Source organism: Protomyctophum bolini, assembly GCF_963924005.1.
Source record: "Protomyctophum bolini genome assembly, chromosome: 24".
In the NCBI taxonomy this organism is placed as follows: Eukaryota; Metazoa; Chordata; class Actinopteri; order Myctophiformes; family Myctophidae; genus Protomyctophum; species Protomyctophum bolini.
Window position 1 is genome coordinate 19,412,494 of NC_137885.1, and position 27,911 is coordinate 19,440,404.

General features: G+C 43.3%; 1 protein-coding gene across 1 annotated transcript; it reads right to left on the reverse strand.

Annotated features, from left to right (window-relative positions):
- Nucleotides 1–27,547, reverse strand: LOC308312002 (uncharacterized protein). The gene is made up of 10 exons (XM_080758846.1): nucleotides 27,389–27,547; nucleotides 23,098–23,243; nucleotides 21,823–21,904; nucleotides 20,691–20,826; nucleotides 19,069–19,271; nucleotides 17,808–17,944; nucleotides 14,347–14,488; nucleotides 12,570–12,851; nucleotides 3,598–12,145; nucleotides 1–2,225 (listed from the first exon to the last, which is right to left on the reverse strand). The coding sequence occupies exons 1-10, from the start codon at nucleotides 27,515–27,517 to the stop codon at nucleotides 2,218–2,220; spliced, it is 9,813 nt and encodes a 3,270-aa protein (XP_080614972.1). The 5' UTR covers nucleotides 27,518–27,547; the 3' UTR covers nucleotides 1–2,217.
- Nucleotides 27,548–27,911: the final 364 nt, after the last annotated feature.

Here is a 27,911-nt window from a genome sequence, read left to right on the forward strand (position 1 = left end):
CAATTTGAAATAAGCTTTTATTTACTTCAAGAACATGTTATAAACGCAGATGGATGGAACACCCATATATAAGCAATTCAAACTCTCATATTTACAAAAGATAAGAAAACGCATACAAATAAATTAAAACTTTTCAATGCTCAGTCAGTTTTGTGTGCCCTCTTCATGACACACTTGTATTTTCTACCTATAATTAACACTCTTTTTCCACCAAGGAATCCTTGAAGAGATCCACCCCAAGACACCGTTATCTGTAGTCTTGAGTTTGCAGACATGAACAGACCTATGTCCACCAATGATGAGGTCCTCCAGACTCCACCTGACAATGAACAGGAGAGCCGTTTCAGTTCAGTTGCGAATGGTGATATTTACCAGAGTAGCTTAACGCAAATATGGGAATATGTCATTGTATACTATACATTTTAAAGAGTTACATGGTCAAAAGGAGGGGAAAAAAGCAATCCTTCTTCCCTCCTTGAAAAACTAGGTATGCAACAGTTCAATCAAAAAATAATAATAATAATAATAATTTATGTTTCATTTTGCAATTAGTAAATTGATGTACAAGCTTACAACACCTTGCAATGCGACTAGGCATGTAACGATATATCAGATATAGATATACTGGTGACAATTTAAATCGATTTAATAAAAACTTGATTTGAGAAAACAATTTTTTTTGTGTAAAAGAAAAAAGCTGAAAATACTGGATTTGTGTAAGAAATAAAGATTGTCTGGAAAATAATTGTTTAAAAAAGAATGGAGAATCGTAAGTAGTGAATTACATGCCTAAATGCAACACATTGTGATCTTGTAGAACAGCCATTTACACTATTTCTGTGCCACACTGTTGTATAATGATTAATGAATGATAAAATAGGGATTTAAGTGGTTAATCAATTTAGTAGACTATAAAACATTGTATTTGCTATAATAGACAGGGTGATGTTCATTGTGTCATAGTTCAGAGGCCCCTGAATTGGACACAATGAGGAAGAAGGCGAGTTACTATGGTGTAGAACACCCCCTAGTGGACAAACAGGGTGGTGGGAGTAAATACAGAGAACATGAGCACAAAAATAATCATCCACTCTCTGGGATGCCAAGAAAAAAAAAAGTAAGAAAATAGCATTTTATAAGTTTAATTTTCCATCCATCCTGCTTGAACATATATCTCGGTAATGTATGCAAAAAAAAGTAACTTAAAGGACAACTTTAGTTTTTTTCAACCAAGGTTCATGTTTTAGGTTGTTATTAGAGAAAGTAAAAGATGAGTGTGTCTGAATGTGAAGGTAGCCTAGTGGGAGGAAGCCACACTGTGTGTCATAGGCTCAATGTCAGTTTGACACATTCAGTAGATCTCGTGATGTAATTTCCTGGGGTTTATTAGGACTATAGTAAATAATTTAAAAATAAATCGCTATAAAATGTTGTAAAAAAATACATATTTAGCCCCATGCTCGAATGCCCCTGCCCCCCTGTCAAAAACAGCTAAAATCCCTAAAACGAAAGAAAGCAGCAAATGAAAAAAATAAAAATAACACTCATCTTTTAGTTTCTCTAATAACCTAGAACATGAACCTTGGTTGAAAAAACCTAAAGTTGTCCTTTAAGTTAATCTAAAACAGTAGTGTACATGACTTGCGTTTAAATAAAAAAATAAGGCAAATAGTCAATGGCGGAAAGTCTTAAAAATGTTATGACAATTTGTACAAGTGCAAGAAGCAAATATGGTTTAACTTATGGCTTACTTAAGTAAAATAAAATGTGCATCCTATTAACAGCAGGCACAGCCCTGTTTTGTTTAAAATTGCCTTTTGTTTTGCATTTCTTTTCTTTTTTCACAGCTTACAAGAGTCCAGTCTTTCAGACAGAACACTGGTTCTCTGGACCAGGTTAAACAGCAGTTTAGGTCCAGGGGCAGGCACTTCAATACTAGCTCTTCCGCTGTGACTGTTCAGTAGACAGTAGACCTTTTTACCTGTATTAGAGGCAGAGGGTGTAGAAAAACTCTTTTATGTCCCAGTCTTTCCATGAAAACAGCTCCAAGGACAAGGAGTCTTTTCACAATGTATGAAAAAAAAAGAAAAAAAAAAGTTGATCTATAGCTCTGATTTCTGTTATGACAGGCGCTGTTCAACTTCCCTACGTTGGTCTATGAATCAAACTTCTGCCTCCAAAATAAAGAAAATATCGTTGAACCAAGGGCGGAAGTCTTCAGTTAGCTAAAATGGGTGGGGGAAACAATACAATTAGTGAAAAACATGAACAGAACAGTGGTCAAATATTTCATAATGTATTCCTGGTCATATCAAGATGTGCCTCTATAGAGCGCCGCAGTCCCTCCCCCTTTCAGAAAAACAAGTGGCCCAGGAAATGAAAACACAATGCATTCTCCCATCGGCACTTCTAATATAATTTATTTAAAGACGGTTACGCCGGACAAAGCCAACTCGGATCGTGACAAATCATGACAATGAACACAATGTTTTGGGCCGATCAAATCATTAGAAAGAAGAAAAGTCAGGAGACAACACTATTTTTTTTTTTTTTCGTCTTATAAAAAACAGTGTTCATTGTCATGATTTGTCACGATCCGAGTTGGCTTTGTCCGCGGCGTAACCGTCTTTAAATAAATTATATTAGAAGTGCCGATGGGAGAATGCATTGTGTTTTCATTTCCTGGGCCACTCGTTTTTCTGAAAGGGGGAGGGACTGCGGCGCTCTATAGTAGGCCTGCAGTAATCATTGTCCCCCCCCTGTAGCCAATGTCACTCCTGTCTCCATTAACCACATACATTATGCAGATGAATAATTGTATCTGATTAGTTGATTAGGCTATTTGTGCAATTAATTAATTTAACCATAACATGATAAAATATGATAAAATAATCAAATTGCATAATGCAGTCAGAACGTTTCTAGGGATGCAACTGTTAATCAAACTAATGGATTTAATTGATTATACAAAGTAAATGTAAATATGTAATTACAATTTAGGCATTTAGTAGACGCTCCGAATCCAGAGTGACTAAAGGCTCATTCAAAGTCTGGATTTTCGGTGGTGAGGTGACCACCAACCTACAACATGATGGCACGAGCCGCGGTGAAGAGCAAACCACCGCCACCGCCCCAGCCCTTCTCTGTTTTTACCCACCAACGCTCAACGTTATTTCAGCTCCGGTGGTCAGCTCACCACCGAAAATTCAGACTATAACACATCAAATACATAGACAGTGTAGTGCCTCAGTAATCTAGGATAATTTAATTTTAGGCAAAAATAATAATAAAATAGCCAATCCACAAGCTCACTTGTAGATCGGCTATTTCAATATTTTTGCACGATACTGTTGTGCATCGAAGTATAATTATTAGTATTATTCAATTAATCAAAAAATAAATTGATAGAAAAATTGCTAAGTTCAATTGCAGACCTAAACATTACATTTTATAAATTATAATATGGAACAAACAAAGACAACTCATTTAGTACTATTTTAGTGAAATTGTAAATGGCAAATAATTAGAATTGGCAGGGAAAAGGGGTTGTCACACTCAAATCATTTCAAAATCACTATGGATTCAAATCATTCTCACCATCATCATCTGAGTCAAAGCCAAAGAGGTTTGAGCACTTCTTCTCCGACTGGTGAGTGTGTAACTCCTCCATGCTGCTGAAAGAAATAAAACAGCTGGCACATCGCTGCCTCGGAGCAGGCATAGAATGGGCAGCAGACATGGTCTCCTGGGCAGGAGATTGGTGATGGAACATCGTCAACACTTTCCTACGTTTTGGCATGGTGGTAAAGGATTCGTCGAGGTAGGCCGTGGGCGGGGGACGAGTGAAAGGCCTCTTCCCGTATAAAGTCTCTTTAGGAGGCTTTGCTTCAGTTTCTTCCTCCTTGACCTGACAGTTCTCCAGTTTCATGGCAAACACTTGACCGGCATCGGGGCTGCCGGCTGAAGAAGCCAATAGTGTATCATGCACTTCTCCAACCGCTCCCACTGGGTTCTTTCCTACATTTTCTCGCTGGGTACTTGGATCTTTGCTTGGGGGTTCTGATGCATGAGGCTCATCTTTCTTTGTGGGGGTGGAAGGAGGGGTTTTGTCCTTAGGGACACTCTGTTTCTTTGCTACCGCCAATTGTTTTGGCTTCTTCTTGGCTGCTAATGTCCGTGTTCCACCTGCAGTGGTTGTAGTTGGAGGGCTAGTGTGGTCTGAACCTGTAATCTTCTGTAGCTTCTTTTTCTTTGTGGGGGTGGAAGGAATTTTTTTCACCTTAGGGACACACTTTTTCTTTGCTGCAGGAAATGTATTTGGCTTTACCTTGGCTAATAATGGCAGTGTTTCTTCTAGAGTGGTTGCTAATGGAGGGCTAGTGTGGTCTGAACTGCTAGCTTCAGATTGCGTGCATATATCATTTGAGATGCCCTTTTGATTAACAGACCTTTTCTTTTTTAAAGACTGTTTTCCAGTCTTGCCACTCTTTGCCACCTTTCTGAACCCAGTAATCTGTTGGGCTTCAGCTGGAGTTGTTGAAGTGGTGGGCTGCGTCATATCTAGCTGGGTACTGGGTAATGTTTCTTCTGCAGTGGGTGGGGTTGGAGGGGTAATGTGGTTTGAACTCTGGAGCTTCCTTTTCTTTGCAGGGGTGGAAGAAGGGTTTTTGTCTTTAGAGATACACCTTTTCTTCGCTGCAGGCTTTTCCTTGGCTGTTAATGCTAGTGTTTCTGCAGTGGATGTAGTTGGACGGCGGTGGTTTGAACTGCTAGCTTCTACAGATGGCTTGGTTATAGAATTTGAGCTAGCGTCTTGACTATTAACACAGCCTTCCATAATGCGATTTTTAAAAGACTGTTCAGAATGCTCTGACTGGACACTTAACTCCACTGTGTTATCCGAGCAAGTTGTTGCGATACATTTTTCATCATATACGTGAGGAATGTTGCTTACGTCCTTTTCCATTTCTCCACACATGTCTGATGCCTGTTTTGTTTGTGATTTGTCGGAGGAATGCTCTGTAGCAATAGGGACATTTTTATCCATACACTGATTAGGTTTCTCTTCAACAACAGATTCAAGTGTCTGATTAGAGGTTGGTATCTCATCTGACTTTGCTGCGTTGTTCTCATCAGTGACTGCTGGTGTGTCATGAGAATCAGTCGAATTTAACTTCTCATCAGTGATTGGTACCTCAGACTTATTTAATTTAAACTTCTCCTGGGTGGGTTTTTCACTGGACTTAGTTGATTCCTCAGACATAATTGATTTAACCTTATCAGGCGCTGGTTTCTTCGCAGATTTAGTTGAATGTAATTTTTCAGCTGGTTTCTTATCAGATTTAGTTGACATTAACAGACCAGCAGCGCCTGGTTTCTCCTTTGATGCGCTTGTCTTGAACTGCTCAGCAGTAACCGATTTCTCCTTTGATGTACTTGATTTGAACTTCTTGTCAGGCTTAATTGACTTTGCCTTCACATCAGCGACCTGTTTCTCCTTAGATTTCGTTGACTTTACCTTCCCTTCAGTGACTGGTTTCTCATTAGATTTAGTTGACTTTATCTTCCCTTCAGTGACTGGTTTATCCTTAGATTTCGTTGACTTTAACTGCTCGTCAGTTTTAATTGACTTTAGTTTTGCATCAGTGACTGGATTGTCTTTCAATGTATTTGATTTAGACTTCCCTTCAGTGACTAGTTTCTTCTTAGATTTAGATGATGTTAACTTCCCATCAGATTTAGCAGACTGTAACTTCTTGTCAGTGACAGTTTTTTCCTCATCTTTAGCTGACTTTAACTTTGCAGGAAGAACAGTTTGAAGAAGAGCTTGGCCCCTTAATCGGCATTTAGCTTTAAAACGTTGAGTTATTTTAACAGCTTTTGTTGCAGGTAGTGAATTTTTGTAAGCCTTCGACTTATTTCCCTGAGGTTTATTCTTCAGCTGCAGGTCACAATTTGTCTTGCGCTTCATAACATCAGATTTAGTTGATGTTAACTTCCCATCAGATTTAGCTGACTTTAACTTCTCGTCTGTGACCGTTTTTTCCTCATCTTCAGTTGACTTTAACTTCTCATCAATGAGCGGTATCTCTGCGGAATTGGTTGACTTTAACTTCTCATCAATGACTGGTATCTCTGCGGAATTGGTTGACTTTAACTTCAGTGATCCAGGAGGACGACCTCTTCTTTTATGGCATGTGTTCTTGATCAAGTGCTGTTTCTTATTCCCCACTTTGCTGCTGGTAGATTTAGTTGATTTTAACTTCTCATCAGTGACTGGTTTCTCCTTAGATTTAGTAGACTTTAACTTCCCTTCAGTGATTGGTTGCTCCTTAGATTTAGTTGATGTTAACTTCCCATCAGATTTTGACGACTTTAACTTCTCGTTAGTCTTTTCCTCATTTTTAGTTGACTTTAACTTCTCATCAATGACCGGTATCACTGTAGATTTGGTTGACTTTGACTTCAGTGATCCAGGAGGACGCCCTCTTCTTTTATGGCATGTTATGCTAGATTTAGTTGATGTTAACTTCCCATCAGATTTAGCTGACTTTAACTTCTTGTCAATGACAGTCTTTTCCTCTTCTTTAGTTGACTTTAACTTCTCATCAATGACCGGTATCACTGTAGATTTGGTTGACTTTGATCCAGGAGGACGCCCTCTTCTTTTATGGTATGTTATGCTAGATTTAGTTGATGTTAACTTCCCATCAGATTTAGCTGACTTTAACTTCTCGTCGGTGACAGTATTTTCCTCATCTTTAGTTGACTTTAACTTCTCATCAATGAGCGATATCACTGTGGATTCGGTTGACTTTAACTTCAGTGATCCAGGAGGACGACCTCTTCTTTTATGGCATATTATGCTCTTGATTAAGTGCTTTTTCTTTAACCTATTCTTCCCTTTACTGTTGGTTACAAGGGAAGGAGTGGGATTTTCATGACCGTTGGAAACTACTTGTCCTTTAGACTTCTGCCTACATTTCTTTGTAGAAGTACTAGGAGTTGTGGGGGCTTCCATGTTAGAGAGGTCGTTGATAACTTCTGAATCGGTATAGTTTGTCATCTTTGATCTCTTGGACTTCTGTTCCGTTTTGATAGTTGCTGGAAGAACAGTTTGAAGAAGAGCTTGGCCTCTTAATCGGCATTTCGCATTAAAACCTTTAGTTCTTTTAACAGCTTTTGTTGCAGGTAGTGACATTTTGTAAGTCTTCGACATATGACCCTGAGGTTTATTCTTCAGTTGTATGTCACAAATTGTCTTGCCCTTCATAACATCAGTTGACATCATTGATGTTTTGTTGGGTTTGGGGGTGTAATGTTCTCTTTCGTGAAGGTTAAGTGCCCAGCGACAAATAAAGAGCTTGGGGCAGCCGATGAGGCAGCATACCGCCTGCAGTGGGTCGTGCTTCCTTGAATGCCGTATCATTTCATATGTCGTTTTGAACCTGGCACTACAGCCCTCGTGAAGGCAGGGATGTCTGGGGATAAGTCTATGACATTCAACATGGTGCTGGTAATGTAGGAAACTCCGGACTGCCCTCCCACAACTGTGACATTGGCTTTTCCCAACACGGAAAGCCAATTCTAAAGGTTTGAGGTTTCCATAATGATGATCTAAAGCATGGTAGAGGAGAGCAACACGGCATTTGGATGATACAGTATACCACGTGCATTCTTCTACCGGGCAACAAACCCTGTCCTGTGTCTCAGCAGTATATTCCAGAACAGTTCCTCCATTGGTTTTTATTTCTGTATATGGCACAACTAGTGGTTCAGTTTCCTCCGTTTCAACAGGTGAAGGAGCCTGGAGCTCTTTCCCTACATTAAGTGGTGTTGTACTAGATCCCTCCTCTCCTCTTTCTTGTAACAAATCCTGTGGTCCCACTGCATGATAGTTATTCTCTGGCTGTTTACTAGTGCACCTCCCTCTTGTGTTCAGAGTATCCAACTTAGTTCCTTCATGCTCATCATCTTGGCCTGTGATAAGATGCCCATTTACTTTGTGAACCGCAGTTTTTCCAGACCACTGGTTGAACATGTTCTGGCACCGTTTTTGCGGAGATTGATCATCAGTTGACTTACTTCTAGACCGTAACTTCCTGTGATCAGATGGAGTTGACTCAGGCGGGGTCAAACACCTGGAGCTTATGATAGACTTTCTAGGTCTTCCTCTGCGAGGTGCAGAAGACATACTTGAGGTCTCAGCCTTGGCAGACATCTTAACTTTACAGGTTCCTTGGGTCTCAGGAGACTCGTTCTCTTGGCCTTCACCGACTACTTGATCTTTGTGTTTCTTTAACTTCTCTAAATGTTCAGATAGGTGCATCATCGCCAAAATGTCATCTTTGAACAACATCCCACAAAACATGCACTCATCTTTGCGGTAATGGAGCATTGCATGTGCAATCCCATGTTTACCCTTCAATACCTTGTTGCAGAGGGTGCAACAATACTCTAACTTTGACTCCTCTGACTCCTGAGGGAGATCCTCTGACTCCTGAGGGACATCCATGGGTTCACTGCTGCCGGGAGTTGTCACGGATGTATCCTCCATTTCCAATTCATCTTGACGGACCTTCTGCTTGGCAGTACTAGGGGCAGCCTGTTCGTTAGCAGAGGGACTAGATGTAGACAGTATTTTGTAAGGACAATTGGATGGGTTTTCAAGCGGTGAGGCAACCTCTTCAGAGTTAATGTAGTCTTTCGCTAGCTCTTTAAGTCCCTCTGCTTCTGTTGCAACCTCAGTCACCATCTCTGTGTGTAATGTCAGTGCACACATGTCCTTGTTGCCATGCTCATTGGTGTTTGATGTTTCTTCTGGAGTTAATGTGTTCTCAAAAGTGCCAGTTTCATTCTGAACATGGGGGATAGCATGTGTGTCTGTTGGGTCTTTTGTTACATCATGTCTGGAAGTCATGAAGTCTTTTAAGTATACGGCTGCAACTCCATTGGCAGAAAACCCTAAAACACAGCTGCTCTCATTATTCAGCTCTTCTAAATTCACAGCATCAGAAGAAACATGCTGCTCTCTACTATTAGGAGCAGACACTGGACTAGTAGCAATCCCATTCGGATTATGTGTTATACTTGGAGCTGTAATGTTTTCTCCCTTTTCAGCGAGGGGAAAGAGCGAATCAGATTTCTGCTCACTATCTCTGCCAATAAGCGATTCCTTGGGGGTAGGCGATTCCTTTTCGGAGAGGGGGAAGAGCGAATCGGATTTCTGCTCACCATATCTGTCAATAAGCGCTTCCTTGGGTGTAGACAGTTTCTTTTCAGAGAGGGGGAAGAGTGAATCAGATTTGTGCTCACCATCTATGTCAACAAGCGATTCCACAGCGGTAGGAATGGCTTTCGTTGCAACAGGATCACATGACTGTGAAGTGACATTATCTGCTACTGTGACTTTAGAGACTGTGGTTATTGAAGGGGAGATCTTTGCTGAAGGTGAACGTTTCTTTGCTGAAGGTGCAAGTTTGGAGATCTGAGCTGCCAAACTCTGCTTAACCTCAGCAAGAGATGGCTTCTGTGAGGATTTACGAGGTGTGTTCTTGGAGATGACTTTATCATCACTAGGTGTTTGTGAGAGCTTGTCGGTGGGTGGCTGGGTTTGAGAAACCATCTCTTCAATGTGGGATTGGGTCAGCTTGGATGCTGCTTCTGGTGATTGCGAAGCAATGGTAACTTTCATCTCAGCAAGAGATGGCTTACAAAGTGTGTTTTTGGAGACTTTATCATCACTAGGTGTTTGTGAGAGTTTGTCGGTGGGTGGCTGGTTTTGAGAAACCATCTCTTCAATGTGGGATTGGGTCAGAGTAACCTCAGCAAGAGATGGCTTCTGTGAGGATTTACATGGTGTGTTTTTGGAGACATTATCATCACTAGGCGTTTTTGAGAGTTTGTCGGTGGGTGGCTGGTTTTGAGAAACCATCTCTTCAATGTGGGACTGGGTCAGCTTGGATGCTGCTTCTGGAGACTGCGAGGCAATGGTAACTTTCATCTCAGCAAGAGATGGCTTCTGTGAGGATTTACGAGGTGTGTTATTGGTGACTTCATCATCACTGGGTGTTTGTGATAGTTTGTCGGTGGGTGGCTGGGTTTGAGAAACCATCTCAATGTGCGACTGTGTCAGCTTGGATGCTGCTTCTGGAGACTGCGAGGCAATGGTAACTTTCATCTCAGCAAGAGATGGCTTCTGTGAGGATTTGCAAGGTGTGTTTTTGGAGACTATATCTTCACTAGGCGTTTGTGAGAATTTGTTGGTGGGTGGCTGGGTTTGAGAAACTATCTCAATGTGCGACTGGGTCAGCTTGGATGCCGCTTCTGGAGATTGTGAGACAATGGTAACTTTCATCTCAGCAAGAGATGGCTTCTGTGAGGATTGAAAATGTGTGTTTTTGGAGACGTTATCATCACTGGGTGTTTGTGAGAGTTTGTCGGTGGGTGGCTGGGTTTGAGAAACCATCTCTTCAATGTGGGACTGGGTCAGCTTGGATGCTGCTTCTGGAAACTGCGAGGCAATGGTAACTTTCATCTCGGCAAGAGATGGCTTCTGTGAGGATTTACAAGGTGTGGAGACTTTATCATCACTAGGTGTTTGTGAGAGTTTGTCGGTGGGTGGCTGGGTTTGAGAAACCATCTCTTCAATGTGGGACTGGGTCAGCTTGGATGCTGCTTCTGGAAACTGGGAGGCAATGGTAACTTTCATCTCGGCAAGAGATGGCTTCTGTGAGGATTTACAAGGTGTGGAGACTTTATCATCACTAGGTGTTTGTGAGAGTTTGTCGGTGGGTGGCTGGGTTTGAGAAACCATCTCTTCAACGTGGGATTGGGTCAGAGAAACCTCAGCAAGAGATGGCTTCTGTGAGGATTTACGAGGTGTGTTTTTGGAGACTTTATTATTATCACTAGGTGTTTGTGAGAGTTTGTTGGTGGCCTGGGTTTGAGAAACCATCTCTTCAATGTGTGATTGGGTCAGTTTGGATGTTGCTTCTGGAGATTGCGAGGCAATGGTAACTTTCATCTCCACAACAGGCTTCTCACAAAGATCAATTGGTGGTACTTTGGGTGGACTGCTCTGCACAGAGGAACGAGTGATGGTTGAGACGGAGGCTTGGATATTTGACACAACTCCTTTGCCCTTTGGACGCCGGGCATAACAATGCAAATGCTGCACAAAGGTGCTTTCATCACGCGATCTAAGGATTACCTCTTTGCGATGCACAGGTTTCTCTGGCTGTGACTTGATAGGAACCTTCAATGTAGATTTATACAGAAGCATTTGAGGGTGTCCTCTTTGTCTATGGAAAGTCTCATCAGGAAAAGAGCCCATCACCTCATTGTCTGGTAGGGAGAGCTCAAGAACCACTTCTGGGGGGGCGGATGGTTTGTTAAAGTCCATGGAAGGTTTTTTATGGCACTCATCGGAGTCATCGCTTTCCTTTGCTGTTAATCGAGAGATTTCTGATGCTTTGTGTTTTGCGTTGTTCTTGACTGGACCAGATCCCGGCCTCTTCCCCGATGAAGGTTGGTTTTGATTTGGGTGTTGTGTTTTCCAGTTGCTCTTTTTAACTTGACCACGAGTTGTGTTATTCTGATGTCTAATTTTATTACGAGAAGTGCTATTATCCTCTAACGTTTCTGAGTCCTCTATGAGCCACCGCGGCTTCCTTATCTTCCGTTTAGGGGTCTTGTTCTGCTCTGAGAGCCGTGTGATACGCCCGTGATACCCCTGTGAACTCCCTTCTGTTTTGTCTAGCTGCCAAAAGGACCGTCTGACAGGTTCTGTTGAAGTTTCCTTCCCAGCACGTGAGCCTGGTTTCCCCTTCTTCTTTACAGCATGATCAACAGATGACTGTGCAGCTTTATCAGAGCTGGCCTTAACCCGTTTGGTTGTCATGTGATTCTTGTCCTCTTTATTCTGGCACTTCTTCGCTCCTGCCTGGTCTGCCACTTTTGTCCTTTGCTGGAAGTTGAAATGTAAGGTGGGATATTTGGTGCAGTACTCCGGGACCCACTTGTCCTCCATTATCTCTTCTAGGGCAGCACGCTCCACCTTCTCACTCATCAGAGTTATACATCTGGTTCGCAGAGCCATAAGGTTCCAGAGCTCAGGGTCAAAGTGCAAGCCCTTCTTCAGGACCTACAAAGAGAGAGAGTAACGTTTTTAGTTAAATGAAAAAGTTATAATCAAGAGCAGACTAATGCACAAGGATGATCAGATTTCACACAAAACAGCGACATTGACACAAACAAAATACATGACACTGCAGAGTAGAAATAAAAACTGTATTATAGATGGTATGCATAAAGTGAGTGGCAAATCAAGTGGCAAAGTGAGTGGTAAAGTGGGTTTAATGTCGTTTAACGCTGGTTAATGCAATCAGATAGGACTTTTCTGTTTGATGTATGGGCTGTCAAGGTCAGAAAGTAGTTTTTTGCCACTCAGTAGGAGTTCCCGCATAACTTGAACTTCCGTATGATGTCACGTGCATACCCTCTATTTATGACTTATCGACCACAACATGCACTGTATTTGGTGATGATTAATTAAGCCATTTCACTACCTGTAGTGTCTCAAAGCGAACATGGTTGCCGACAGGACTGAACTCTGCATGGTACTCCTGGTCAGGCTGTGTGTAAAGGAGGAACACCATCTTGTAAGCCTCCACCGTGGGCTCCAGGAAGAAGATCAACAGAGCACATGCTCTGCACATCTCCAGGTCATTGGGAAAAAGTCCAGCGATGGTGTTGTAGATCTGGGACTTGGTGACGACGTCGCAAGGAAGACAGGATTGCAGGGCCTTGGTGCACAGCTCCACACAAAACTGGAACCCATCTTTGCCCAACTAAATATAGACAAAATGACACTGTTATGAGCTCTGAAATATGCATCTATGCTCTTAATAGTGTCTCCTAATGGCCTAAATGAAAATAATGTACAGTATTCTGGCAGCTGATAACAGGATCATAATGTACGTATATTTATCAACTATCTGTTAACTTTGTGGTTGCACAAATTCACATGAATTTGTTTTGCATTTTGTATTCTAGTACTGCAATTGCATTGTATACAGAACCCCTCAACATGCAATTCCAATTTGGGGTTGAGTGGGACGTTATGTTCATGATATGTGGTGTTTTCTTGTAAGAAAAGGGACCAACATGCGGAAACAACGGTCGTACATGCGGTCGAACATTCACTGCTCCCGTGCTTGTGGTCAGGGTTTGAGGTAGGTTGTCGGTCAAATGACAGTCGGACCAATAGTATGTCTAAACTAAAGCCTATACCCGTTTGTGATAGCCATTTTCATACGACTCCCAAGATTATGTGTAGCTAATGTGGTAAATAGATCTTGTCCCTGCAAAAAACACTGACATTTGTAGCATCCCCTAATCTCAATGAAAACAGTGTTTAGAGGCCCCTCAATGTACAATAGAAATGTGAGGTTGATTAGACAATAGAAACATGTTGGGCCTTTTTTTGTCAAATATGGCCCTTGCGCAAATGTTTAAAGGCAATTACAGTCAATCCAAATGGAATACTAAACATCTGATTGATATATGTTCATCAAATTACTCCGGAGATAATGTTAAGCTGAATAATACCACGCTTCATATTTTTAAAGTTAATAAATCTTCTATCTCCATTATTGCAAATCTATTGATTTGACTGACTGAATTAATTTAATTGATTTTGCAGACATTTAAACAGATATATATATATATACACACACACACACAGACATTTACACAAATTGGGTCATGAGGTCATTTGTTCTGGACTGGAAAGAAAAAAAATTAAGTTTAACTGCACAATAAAGTATCTTCCTTCTAGCCTCACAGCTAGAAGGTCGTGGGTTTGATTCCCGCTGGGGACACTGTGGGCACTGGCGGCGTGTTCCCTCCTCCGCGTCATCAGTGCCCATACCCGAGGCGGGGGTTGGCGATAGGGCCGTTCTGTGTGGAGTTTGCATGTTCTCCCCGTGTCCCCTAGGGTAGGTACCCTCACAAAAACATGCCGTAATCCTGGTCTCTAAAACTACCTCCCCCTGGCCAGCCGGGGCGCCTGATGGAGGGGAAAGGAACTGGTCGGAATAACGTGTCCCTTCCACGCGCTACGTCCGGCCGGGGAAATTCCCCTCTGTCAGGTGAAAAGAAGCAGCTTGGACTCCTCATGCATAGAAGGAGGCATGAGGTCAGTCCGCTGCCCCCCCCCCCCCCCCAGGTTGGCAGAGGAAGTGTAGCGCCCAGGATTACATTAGATAATTGGCACTGGGTGAAAAAGAAAACTGGGTTACAAAATCGTGGGATAAAAATTTAGAAAATACTTTTATATCTCACCTCTTCCAGAATGACTCTGATGAATGGGAAGATTGAATGGACATTGGTGGCAGACAGCATCAGCTCATGGCTCTCCTCAAGTAAGACTTGTTTGGAGGTTTTCAACCGCATATGAAGTTTGCTCCATATGAAGACAAGGTCACTGTGGGACAATTTAAGACAGATAAGATGGTAAATATTTCCACTAAATGCAGCAATATTAGACTACGTTAGACTTGTGCAAGACAGTTGGCACAGACACAGAATGGCTTTAGGAATGGGCATGGTTTAAACCAATCTGTGCCAAACCAAGCATAAATGGGAATGAAATTGGATCAGTTTGCTCTGCTGAGAACAATTGTGGGAATGCCTTGGTTAAAGCCCTATATGCATATGATAACCTAGCTCCCAGGCTTTTGAATCTGAAGGGGTTTGTCATGTTATTAAAGAACAAGCTGTTCTAAGCACATGCTCATTTAAAATTTCTATACCGTACAATCCCCTAAATGGTAAATGGTGCATTTATATAGTGCTTTTTATCCAAAGCGCTTTACATAGATTGTGCATTACATTCACCCATTCATACACCGATGACTGTGGAAACCATGCATGGCACCGACCTGCACATCGGGAGCAAATAGGGGTTCAGAGTCTTGCTCAAGGACACTTCTACACTAACTCTGGGGGACCCCGGGATCGAACTGGGAAGCTTGCGGTTGGCCGCTCTAACCCTGAGCCACTGCCGCCCTTTAGTGGTGACTCTACTGGTGACACTAGAAATTGTCAGAGAAAGATGTACAGTATTCATGTATCCTTGTGGGACCAGAAACTTTAGCGAACAAAACACAGTTTACACCACCTGGTGCAGTAACTCACCATTTTGATTGTAAGAAAGCACTACACCCAATTAACCCTTTTTGGGGCGGGAACCCCTTTTGGTGTTAGCATTACTGTATGTTATAATATAGCTATTTTTGAAAAATCGAAGATCTCAGGTCAAAATGGGTTAAATGACAGAAAATAGTTCTGACTGCAAACCCTGACGCATATCTTTTGTTTTATTTATATTCTGACTGGCACAGAAGGATTCTGCACTTCTGGTCATACCGTACAATCCACTAAATGGTACAAGGAGGAGCCAGGCCTGGACGGCCACAGCGCTTGGAGCCCCTCTCTCCACCCGGGGTGGAGGATTGGAGCCCCTCTCTCCACCTGGGGTGGAGGATTGGAGCCCCTCTCTCCACCCTGGGTGGAGGATTGGAGCCCCTCTCTCCACCTGGGGTGGAGGATTGGAGCCCCTCTCTCCACCCTGGGTGGAGGATTGGAGCCCCTCTCTCCACCTGGGGTGGAGGATTGGAGCCCCTCTCTCCACCCTGGGTGGAGGATTGGAGCCCCTCTCTCCACCTGGGGTGGAGGATTGGAGCCCCTCTCTCCACCTGGGGTGGAGGATTGGAGCCCCTCTCTCCACCCTGGGTGGAGGATTGGAGCCCCTCTCTCCACCCTGGGTGGAGGATTGGAGCCCCTCTCTCCACCCTGGGTGGAGGATTGGAGCCCCTCTCTCCACCTGGGGTGGAGGATTGGAGCCCCTCTCTCCACCTGGGGTGGAGGATTGGAGCCCCTCTCTCCACCCTGGGTGGAGGATTGGAGCCCCTCTCTCCACCCTGGGTGGAGGATTGGAGCCCCTCTCTCCACCTGGGGTGGAGGATTGGAGCCCCTCTCTCCACCTGGGGTGGAGGATTGGAGCCCCTCTCTCCACCTGGGGTGGAGGATTGGAGCCCCTCTCTCCACCCGGGGTGGAGGATTGGAGCCCCTCTCTCCACCCTGGGTGGAGGATTGGAGCCCCTCTCTCCACCCGGGGTGGAGGATTGGAGCCCCTCTCTCCACCTGGGGTGGAGGATTGGAGCCCCTCTCTCCACCCGGGGTGGAGGATTGGAGCCCCTCTCTCCGCCCCAGGTGGAGGATTGGCAGCCCAAACCATTTCTTCCGTGAGGAGGCACCAAAAGCTACAGACTCGAGTGGACGAGTGGTGCCGAGGCTGAGATGTGTGCTGCATTTCTGGTGAGACGAAGGAGACAGGAAGCCCACAGCACCTGGAGCCTCTTTGTGTCACCAACATCTCATCAGCCATCTTCTAATCTCTACCGACTGTCGCTCAGTCTCACAAGAGACAGTTTAGACAGATTATTGTCCTGCCAAATGCTACTGCTCCTTCCCCCAAGGTCAAAACAGTGAAATCAGTATTGCCATGGTTCTACCGTGCCGATTAGCATGGCGAAGTTCACCGAAGTTATACTGAGTCCACTGATGTGTGTTATATAAGTCTGGGTTTTTATTGTGTAAACTGAGTGTCACTCATGCATATATAATAGGGATGCAAAATAATTATCGGCCCGATAACATTATTAATAGCTCTGATAATATATATATTCTTTATTTTATATATTTTCATATGCTTGCAGTTCTGCTAAATGATAATGTGTTTCATCTGCTGATTGTATCTGCTGACAAAGCACCCAGCGTGTCATAGGTATGATATAGTGTATGGTATCACTAGTATGTCTTTTTGAGTGGTGCAACCACTCCAAGGAACAGCAATGTCCGTGTTCACCTATGTGTTGTTCACCTATGTGTTCACATGTGACGTTAATGAGTACCAGTAGGGGCGCCGTTTGCCAGAAACAGAGAGAGGGATAGAGCTGCACTGTTGCCTGCTAATGAGAGAGAGAGAGAGGTGGGGGTGGGGGGGGGGGGGGTGGGGGGGGAGTAGCACCCAGGTGTGATTTTTTTAATGTACGTGTCATTATTATCGGTTATCAGTATCGGTCTTGAGAAGCATGAAGTTATCGATATCGGTTTTAAAAAATCAATATCGTGTATCCCTAATATATAAGACAATGAATGACAATAAAGGGATTGTCATTCTGAAGTCCACTGATCTTGATGATGCCAGGCATTCAAATACATATAATTTAGTGTGAAATATTGCTGTCATGCATGCTGGTGTGACTTAACCAGGCTCCGTCAGATGGAAGACGCTTGCTTCACAACGTACTTCCATCTGGGATCTCGGTAGTCTAACCGCTGACAAGGCCGTCCATTGTTTCAAGCTACTTGGTATGTGATTGGATGGGACCATCTGTCAATCATATTAACGTGTCTACATGACGTATAGTAACTGCTCCAGCAGGAAAGTAAACCCCCGCGAACGACAAAAGTGTAGGTCATGTCTTTGCTTGCCTCAAGAATAGAAGACGATTTTCCAATTTCACGGCGATAGGAAATACAATTGCAACAGGCGCTTCTCGATGGCGTCGCCAAGATCCCGCCCGTAGCTGCCGCTGATTGGTCTGGACCCGCCAAGCCCAAGACGGTGGCTGTGTTGTGAACTTGTGAATCAATACCGCCCCCATCTGGCGGAGTCAGGTTAGGTGTGACTGTCCCTTTAGTATAATTTCATGATTTCTATCGACAGTAAAACCTACCACAAGTGGTCCATGTCTCCCCTTTGGACCTGCTGGGAGAGGAAGGCTCTGGTGAGGGCCAGTAGCGATTCATCCTCTTCCTCGTTCTCCATATTACAGATGATGCGAACAGCATCTTTGCCATTAAGATTAGCCACCTGTGAAAAAAGGCAGAGAAACATCAACAATGGCTTGTTCAAAAACATTATTGTAATGTAAAAAAGTATCAAATGTTTTCCAACTTATAGAACTATGCTGCACTCAAACGATAAGACAGCGTCTGTCATCAACAGTGTGTCCTATGTGAGAAGAAAAGAAACGCTCACTATTTTAAAGACTCTGGGCACAAGAAGAGTTAGCCTTGCGTAGCCACGACACGTCGACTAGCCAAAAACTGAGTCGTTCACATCCCTACTCTTATCGTCATACATCATCAATCATCGCATTCCATGGTACAAACACAAAGCTGTGCATAGGAGGGGCTAGCACGGTGCACCCCTCAAAAATACTTCCATTATTACTTTTTTTTCGTACATCATGAAGCAACATGCCGATTTGACACATACTGTATGAGGTAAATTCTCCATTCATTATCAATGGCATTTAATGTTTGTGTTTCCACAAAAAGCCGATTTGTTCAGACACATGATATAAATTCTCCTTTCATTATAGTCAATGGTAAATGTGACAAGAGTGCAAAAGCTGCATATAGGAGGGGCTGAGAGTCAATGGTAAATGTGACAAGAGTGCAAAAGCTGCATATAGGAGAGGCTAGCACCCCTCAAAAAATACATATTTAAAAATAATAATAATAGATATAATAAACGATTTGTACTAGTGATGGGAGATTAATCAGCAAACACATCGGTATCGGCCGATGTTAGTTGTTTTTAGATTAATCGGCATCGGTTCGATTAATCAATCAGACCGATTAATGAATCGGTCCGATTAATGAATCGGTCCGATTAATCGGTCTGTCTTTACAGATAAACAAGCCCAAAGTAACCGCTTGAACAGATCTACAAGCTCACAATATTAAATATAATAGGTATTTAATCTGATTAGCCTAAGCCTGCAGGCTGCAGTGCAGATACCCGGTTACAGAATGGACAAAATTATTATAATTTTTCAATACAGAATGAGATCATATCGGAAATATCGGTAATCGGCCATTAATGTCTCATCGGCACATCCCTAATTTGTACTTTCAGTCAATATTATTATACAGTTCTCTCTCACGTGCAGTGTACACATCATCTCTAACAACAGTCACTGTGCCCACCTCTTTGTTCAGAAGGTCATTCTGGGAGGTTTTGTGAAGCCAGGTGAGGTACACCTGGAGGAAGAAGGGATGTTCTCCTGCTGTGGGATGCTGAGAGCAGCACTTGGCCAGGGCCATAGCCTCGCTGACCCTCTCACAGGTCAACAGGTAGCGTACCCGCAGCTCCAACAACACTGGCAGCTGGGCGCTGATATATTGGTCCACTGTGGAGGAGTCAAACAGGAGGAGAGATGTCCATTTAGTTCCATAATAGAGCAAACTAGAACTGCACTCTGTCGAGTGCCTACTTGCTTGTTGCACACAAGTAGGCCATAAATGTGCGCAAGCAAGCAGAGCGCGCAAGTACTGTCGACGGCTACAAACTGTAAAAATCTCAGCTTCTCCGTGAAAGAAAACATGAATTACCTTCATGTTCTTCTGTTGAAGAACTGTTGAAGAACATGAAGGTATTTCAATTTGACACATAGGGCTGTATTTTGCGTGTCTTAAGTACCAGGTCTTATTCCCTAACTTGAGTAAACTAAAGACCTGGAGGCGTGGTCAATTGGCCACTCAGAATAGCCAAATGGCATTGATCACGCCTCCAGGTCTTTAGTTTACTCAAGTTAGGGAATAAAACCTGGTACTTAAGACACGCAAAATACAGCCCATAGTGTGCTAGGGTTTACTGTGAGCTCAGGCTTGGTGGTGCTGAGCGATTAACATTGGTCGAAGGAACTTTTTCGGGGCCCACAGCGAAATGTTCTCTTATAGTGAGAATCACACCGCATACATCAAAAGAAAGCCTAACTTGTCCACTTCAAATTTAAAAAAGAAATCATGATTTTTGCCATCTTCCATTCTGGAGATATTGACCTTTTTCTAACACCTGCTTTTGCCTGCACTCTGATCGCTTTAAAAAACAGCAGAGGAAGGTTGAAGTTGACAGACATTGACAGACGGATATAAAAATGAACACAAATAATATCATATACATACTACACACTGAATGAAAGCCCTGAATGTCTACTTTTAGGAGGAAAACAAATACACATTGATCCCATGTACAGTTTGTCAGTAATTGGCTATTGAATGCAGCTTGCGCCCACCAGAGAGAACTTTAGAGAAGGCATGGACCTGAACAACTATTATTCACAAAACAAGGCCTATAGCGACATGTACATACTATATACCGTATGAAACATATATGTATATGTAATTTGTCAGATTTAGCGGTATACTGTGGTTACTTTGCGTATGCCCCGTTTGATGCGTATGTATCGTAGCAGCATATGACGTCAGGGTATAACTGGTACAACTAGCTCTCAATGATGATGTAATAAAGATGTGGATTAAAGGACCCAATGCCAGGGTGTAATTGGTTTTCGATGGTGACGTAATGGCGATATGTTTTAGTGTCGGGAGGATTAAAGGTAATGCCCCTTCCATGTAACATATACATACATGTATGTAATCTGACACCACTGCTATATCAAGCACAAGTAGTCATTACGTGATACGCTGGCACGGCGCATACGCATCAAAGATCGCCCTGGACGAAATCCATTACTTGCGCGCTATGCTTGCGCAAGTAATGAGGAACAAATGTGGATGGTATAGAATATGTGTTCACCGTTACAAACCTTCAATCTGAGGTAATGTGGACGGTGTGAGGATGGACTGCAGAGTGACGTTCCCCCATGGCCCGCCATCTTGTAAGCAATTGCTAACCTCGAGCAAGTGAACATTCTGATGCCTCGCAAGTGACATATGACATTCCTGAAAGACAGCAGGGGAGAAAGGGATGGACTATCATAATGCACAATTATTTTTACTGTATTAGGGGTTTTCTAACACTGAAATGCAGCAAGTTTGAGTTCACCATTTAGTCAACACCAGGCAATAATAAATAAATAAATCCCGTTTCATCTTCACCCATGCTTGAAAGATCTTTCTGCTCTAGCGAAATTGTAGGTGAGAGGGAGAGGGGGCAAAGGAGAGTGAGAGCGAGATACAAAAGGCACCAACAGTAGCCCAACTACAATATACCGTATTTCCTATTGATTAGATGAACCCAACTGGCTGTCCCTTTCACCCTCACATCTCTCTGCAACCCGCAGTGATGGGCCAACTGACCCACACTTTGAAAAGCCCTGCTCTATAGAGCGCAGCAGTCCCCGCCCCCTTTCAGAAAAGCGAGTGGCCCAGGAAGTGGAAGCCCCATGCATTCTCCCATCGGCACTTTTAATATAATTTATTTAAAGACGGTTACGCCGTGGACAAAGCCAATTCGGATCGTGACGAATCATGACAATGAACACAATATTTTGGGACGATCAAATCATTAGAAAGAAGAAAAGAAAGTCATGAGAAAACACTATTTGTTTTATTTTTCGTCTTATAAATTATTTGATCGGCCCAAAATATTGTGTTCATTGTCATGATTCGTCACGATCCGAATTGGCTTTGTCCGCGGCGTAACCGTCTTTAAATAAATTATATTAAAAGTGCCGATGGGAGAATGCATGGGGCTTCCACTTCCTGGGCCACTCGCTTTTCTGAAAGGGGGCGGGACTGCGGCGCTCTATTTGGAATGACATCTGGGTGATGTCACCCAAAAGGCACCGGAACCAGGGGAGGGTGCACTTGTGATTTATACCATATGTTGTAATACATAATATATACTGCAGTGCTGCATTTTAAAGGGAAAGTTGCTACAATGACAGCTGCTGTCAAATCCCTTCACAGAAGAAAGTAAATGGTTTGAAGCCTCACCTGGAATGTAACAGTGAAGTGTTTCAGTGGATCCTGATTGAAGTCATTCTTTTCAAAAAACAGCAAAAGCTCAAACACACTCCTGTGAGGGAACAGAAATCCTATTAATTTATCTTTGGGCAAGAAATTAATTATTGAATGTGCATTCTGTTTAGGGCAATCACGTTTTTGATGATCGACGCTTCGATATAAAAAAAATTCGATCGTCGACGCTTCGAAACCCAACGGGGGGGGGTGTAAGGCTTTTTACAAAAGTTGTGGGGCATCTTATATAAACTGGGGGGGGGTGAAACAAGTGGAGCATCACCATCGGCGCACAAAAAAAAGCATAATTAAAAGAAAAAACACAGGCAAATAGTATAGGCTACACAATTACAATAATACAATTAAATGCCAAAGAGAAAAGGTGTTTTGGTCTGGGTCTGTAGAAGCTGCTCTGCTGCATGGGAGTTCACAGTGATGGAACAGGTCAGTCTTCAGACAAGAAAAAAAAAAGATATCGCTGGCAACGGCAAAATCAATCCTCTGCATCGCCAAAATAAATCTATAGGCCTAGTTTCATTCGTGCCATTATGCACAACGCAGCGCATGAGATTGCAGATCTTTGAATTTTCGGTGCGCGCACTGAGCGCACTCACCATGAGAATCCAAGCAGGTCCTCACAAGTATAATGTACACCGCCAGGCTCCACAAGGTTCTCAGCGCAATGGTGCATCGATAAAAGTTGGGATTTTATAGTGGCATTATTCAGGCAATACTCAACAGATTGTTATAATTCCAAGTGATCTATAATCTGTGAAGTTTATATTTTCATTTGGGTAAGTAATGTTTTTATATGACTTATCAAACATGGTAGCCTATATTTAATGTCCACTGAGCTGTGGTGCGCTTGCCTACACTCTCAATTAGGGATTTTCCCAGCGGTCATTTTCACTCTCGTGTAGCCTACAACCTTTATTCAAATAGGGTATTTTAAAATGCAACCACACTTTCGATTTATTTTTCCTGGCACCAGGGACTGCAGCTGCACTTCCTTGTTGTTAAAACGGGGAAAGCGGAGGCGTTGCAAGGTGCTGCGAGGCGCAAGCATGGCTTGCGGACCAAATGGGGCCGTCTCGCGGACCAAAAGCAGATGCTTTTTTTTTAATGAATATTCGATTCAAAATTTAAAAATCGATTCCTGTGCGTATCGATTAAACGTTGATTAATCGGGGTCAGCCCTAATTCTGTTTCCTATTAACAGTCCTAACAAAGGTCTCCATCAGGGTTACTTACAAGGCCAGACTGCTGAGCATGTAGTTTACATCATCACAGCCTACTGGAAAGAAGAAAGAGCCTCGAACAAAGTAGCAAAGAGCAATCTCAAATATCCTGAGTTGAGGCAGTGGAGTCTGCCAGTGACATGTGTAGTCCTCCACCAGCTAGAGAGTGAGAGGGGGAGAGACATCACAATTTAATTGTTAAGAATACTTAAGAGTTATGGAACAGCTTGCATTTCTATCTAGTGCTGCACAATTAATCAATAATTTAAAAATATATATCTAAATTCAGACACCTATGCGATCTCATTTGTAAATTTGAGCAAGAATGGTGCAGCACTAGTTGGCTCAGTTACTCTTATGATTTTGCTACAAGAGAGAGACTATAAGAGAGGTTTAACTCGAGCACTTTGACGTTGTGTCTGTTTAAAGCCACAGTAGTTGGCTTCAGGTGCGACATTTTGAATGTAGTAATGCTCAGCAACTACAGACTAATGACAAAAAAATATTTAAATGAAAAAATGAGAATCGTGATCTCAATTCTTGTGGAGGAAAATGTTTACTTACATTTGAGCAAGAAATCGTGCAGCACTATTTATATCCATGGTGTCACTCTCACCAATAGCCACAAAAATGCATACTATAGTAAGGTGTCTATTGACAGTATGGGAGGTATTTCATTTTGTGTGGTAAGTTTTCCCACTGTGCAGTGTGCACATTGCACACTTGTAGCACTCCAAGTTCTCCATTCACTGATATACCAGTGCCAACCAGAGTCCTGCAACGGGTCGGATACCCGTGATTCCCCGCGGGTACCCGTGTTTGACGGGTGGGAACGGGCGGGTATATATACCTTTATAAATGAACGGGTCCGGGTGCGGGCGGAACGCAACGCAGCGCGGGCGGGTGACCTTTTTTAATCAGTGGACCCACACTGCGCGATGTTAAACAGCAGCTGAGCTGGGGTTTCTCCTCAACAGTGGAGACAAGTTAAATCCGTCACATGCCCAAGGAATCGACAGTGATGTCACATCACTGCCGATTCCTTCATAATGGCGTTCTGTTTCTGCTGTTGTGCTTCATTCTACTTCCTTGTTGCATATAGCAGTGACATCACGGCTAATCCTTGCTTCCTTATCGTAGCATTTCACGTGTGGAGTTTATTTTTTTATCACCAGGCTGCAGCCTATATTTTCATTCGCGCTGATGAAACACCAAGAGATTATAATTTATAATGCCAACATTCAACACAAGATGTAAACTAACCCAGGTAATGTTGGCCTAATGCACCACTCTGTCTAAGTGTAAATAAAGTTAAAAAGATTAGCCTGATGAGTGATGACTGATGAGTGTTTGAAACAGCCTTGGATCAAGACGGTCGACTCATCAGGCTAATCTTTTTTTATATCATCCTCTCCTTGTTGATATATATATATTATGCCAATATGCCATTTAGGTTGAAATCATGATATATCTTTATGTTGTGATAATAAGCAGCAGTAGCCTCAGTCATGAACTACATGTCTTCCGTTCCGTGTGCAACACACTGCCGCCGGCGCCGCCCACCACCACATGCGGTGTTGGATGAAATAAAGTCAATGATAGCTATCGGTGCCTGTGATACGGGCGGGTAACGGGTCCATTTTTTGACGGGCGGGTCGGATCTGGTTTTGAGTTTTATATAAATCACGGGTAACGGGCGGGTAGCAGAACTGATGATTGACGGGCGGGGCGGGTGCGGGTATCGAAAATTGGACCCCGTGCAGGACTCTGGTGCCAACAATGAATAATAGTGTGTACAACAACCGACAATTCAGGTACAGGACAAACTGTCTTCATCAGGCAAACCCACCTTGCCTGATTAAGACTGTGGTTGTCAAACTGTTGCAGCAATACAAATTATAGAGCTTAATTCAGTGTACAGACAGTTTATTTAGTTTCTGGATCTTTAAGGATCCAGAAACCTTAGAGTTGTGTCTTCTGCAATGGTTCCCAAACCCGGTCCTCAACTACTTTTCTATCCTACCAAGGGAAAAAGTCCATTGCATTCCTTATAGTCTCCATAACTGTCTAATAAGGGACAAGCTAGACCTGGGCTGGTAAGATAGAAAACAGTAATGACCAATACTACACAACCTATACCAAGGTACTACCAACCTATAGACCGATTCAGAAATGAGTCTCATGGTCACAGGCAACGTATTCCCTGGAGGTGGAGACGACATATCTGCGGTGTAAACAGCAGTCGGCTGCTGTACAAGGCTGCTGTACTTTACGTTATGTGTACGTTATGTATCTTTCCGGACCTTTCACTGCTTCATCTCAACCATTACTTTATGGCTCTGGTCTCAGCCACCGCAGTGTATTTTTTGACATTCTGTTTCTCTCCAAACGTTGAATGCTGCCACTGCTGTTGGAGCAGCCATAAACTACACAGGTTCATCCCGATGTTCTGGGCATCTTTGTAAAGTTAGTGTTAGTAAAAAGCAGGTAAAAGAGTAACGTTTGAGCAGACTAACATCAGTCACTTTCCAATTCAATGTAGTAGAAGAGCCGACTGTTTACACCACAGATATGTCGTCTCCGCCTAGGAAATACGTTGCCTGAGACCCGTTTCTGAATCGGTCTATACCTCTACCAAGGTGTCTGTTAGCTTTAACAGTGTCACAACTCACAAGTCATGTCCAAAGTGCAAGTGGGCTTTACCAAAACAACCACATTTGTGTTGTGTTTTGCAGCCAATCCAGCCATTTCCCCAATGAGGTAGCCATAGTCCATAATGGACGCGACACCGTTTTCTGCCCCAGAGAGGGACTTTCGGCCCTATAGTTTTAAACCACAACGAAGGGGCGCAACGTTTGACACGGCAACTCGCTCGTTTTAGCTCGCTCAGTGGTGTCTCTCGTGGCTCAAGTTCGCTCCAAGTTGCGACCAGATAGGCACAGAATAGTAAATCCTCATCCCCCCTACAATGAGCACAGTGGAGCGCTCCCTACTCCACTGACAGCTTGTCTCTCCCAATCTCAAGCTACCCTCACGAGGCTACCCTTAGTGGGGCAGAAAACGGGTTTGCATCATGGACGGCCCCCTTAGACCATGCTGGGCCAATATTTGGCCATAGGCAAATTTGTACATATGAAACCATTCTCAACCATCCTCCATAGAGCCCAAAACAGGGCTGGTCAGGAGGAGTAGGGTGAACTAAAGACTCCTCTACATCCAGTGACAACACAGAAATGTGTGGGGGGAATTACTTGGCATGTCTAAATTGGGAAGAAGGGGGCAAGATCCCAGCAATATGCCAATGTACTTAAAATAAAATAATATAGGATGTGTTACATTGATTAGCATGTAATCTTAGAGTTCCCTCATATATTTTTTAGGTCAAAACATTAAGTCAAATTCAATAGTTAAGCGCATTACCAATCGTTTTAACAAGTGAGCAACATGCATGCAAGTAATTGGATATTTGCTAGCTGTTTAATAACAATGTAACATGACAACCTTATTGCAACATTCTGTTAAGGATGGGGCGGTTGGTGCCGACAACTTCTCTGTACGACAACGCTGTCACCAAATACCCCAATTCAATTAGTATCTGAAAACTTCGATGACATATTATGCACGCATAGTCGTGTTGTTGCTAGCTTAACAGTAACTAGCGTAACTACTAGTTCACAGAATTCAGAGGGCGACACTGGTTATCATTATCAATGTCAAATATGAGTCAACATTTAATCCACTACAACATGCTTATTGAATTCACATGTATATCATACATGTAATATCCGTGGTTGTTGCCCAGAAACGTCTTGTTGTTTGTTGTACAAATGCTAAGCTAACCAGGCTAATGTTGGGCTAGCTGAACAGTTAGCTTAGTGGTTAGTTGACTAATTGATTAACATGACAACTTATTGACAGTCAGTTCAGTGACACAACCCATGCTGCTGTTGTTGTGACAAAACACCACACGCATGTCTTGTTATCAGTGGATTAGCTAAACCTGACGGCTAATGTTATGTCCGGACTTCGTCACGCGACGAGCGTAGCTCGACAAAAATGACGCACGCCGAGCTGACAATAAAACATGACGTGATATCAACGGGAAAAGTTGAAACGTCTGTTTTTGTGTGTAATCAACATACACGTTCGCGCGACGTGGTGGGGCCGAAAAAGTAAAAAAAATTGACGCTAAAGAGCGTTAGCTTATTTCTGGGGGAGGGGAATCGGAGAGAAGACTTGCTGCTAGTCAGTGTTTTTTGTGTTTTAATTCGTTAAAAAAAGCCGTGCCTCCCCAGCTGTCTTACCTTGCGGAATTCAGCACAGAAGGTTTTGCTGTCCACCTGCAGCGCATGACTCGAGCAACCATTTTTAAACAAACTCTGTAATTGTTTCTCGAAGCCTTCTAAGTCGAGTGCACTGCCCTCCTCCGCCATACTGCTTCTGTAGCCTCGCGCGTAGCTTGCGCTGCTCAGTGCTGCTGCTGCCATGGAACACAACAACCGAGGACTACAACGTGACGTGAACGGCATGCGTAAGGTGCTGTCTGTTTCGGGAGATTGTGATTGGATGGGTGAAACAGTGGCGCTCAAAGTGCGGGTCCGAGGACCCCCATAGGGTCGCTGAGGGCGTTCCAGGTGGTCCTCAGCAGTTTAACCGCTGATTAAATTATAATTAAACCAATATGTTTCGACCTATAGCTGTCTTCATCAGGGCTCCATCAGCCGAAACATGTTGGTTTAAATACAAGTAGCTGTATCTTCTCCGGGAGCAGAAGTAAGCCTGGGACCGAGGCTACTCCGGGAGGCATACTATGATCCGACGCGCATT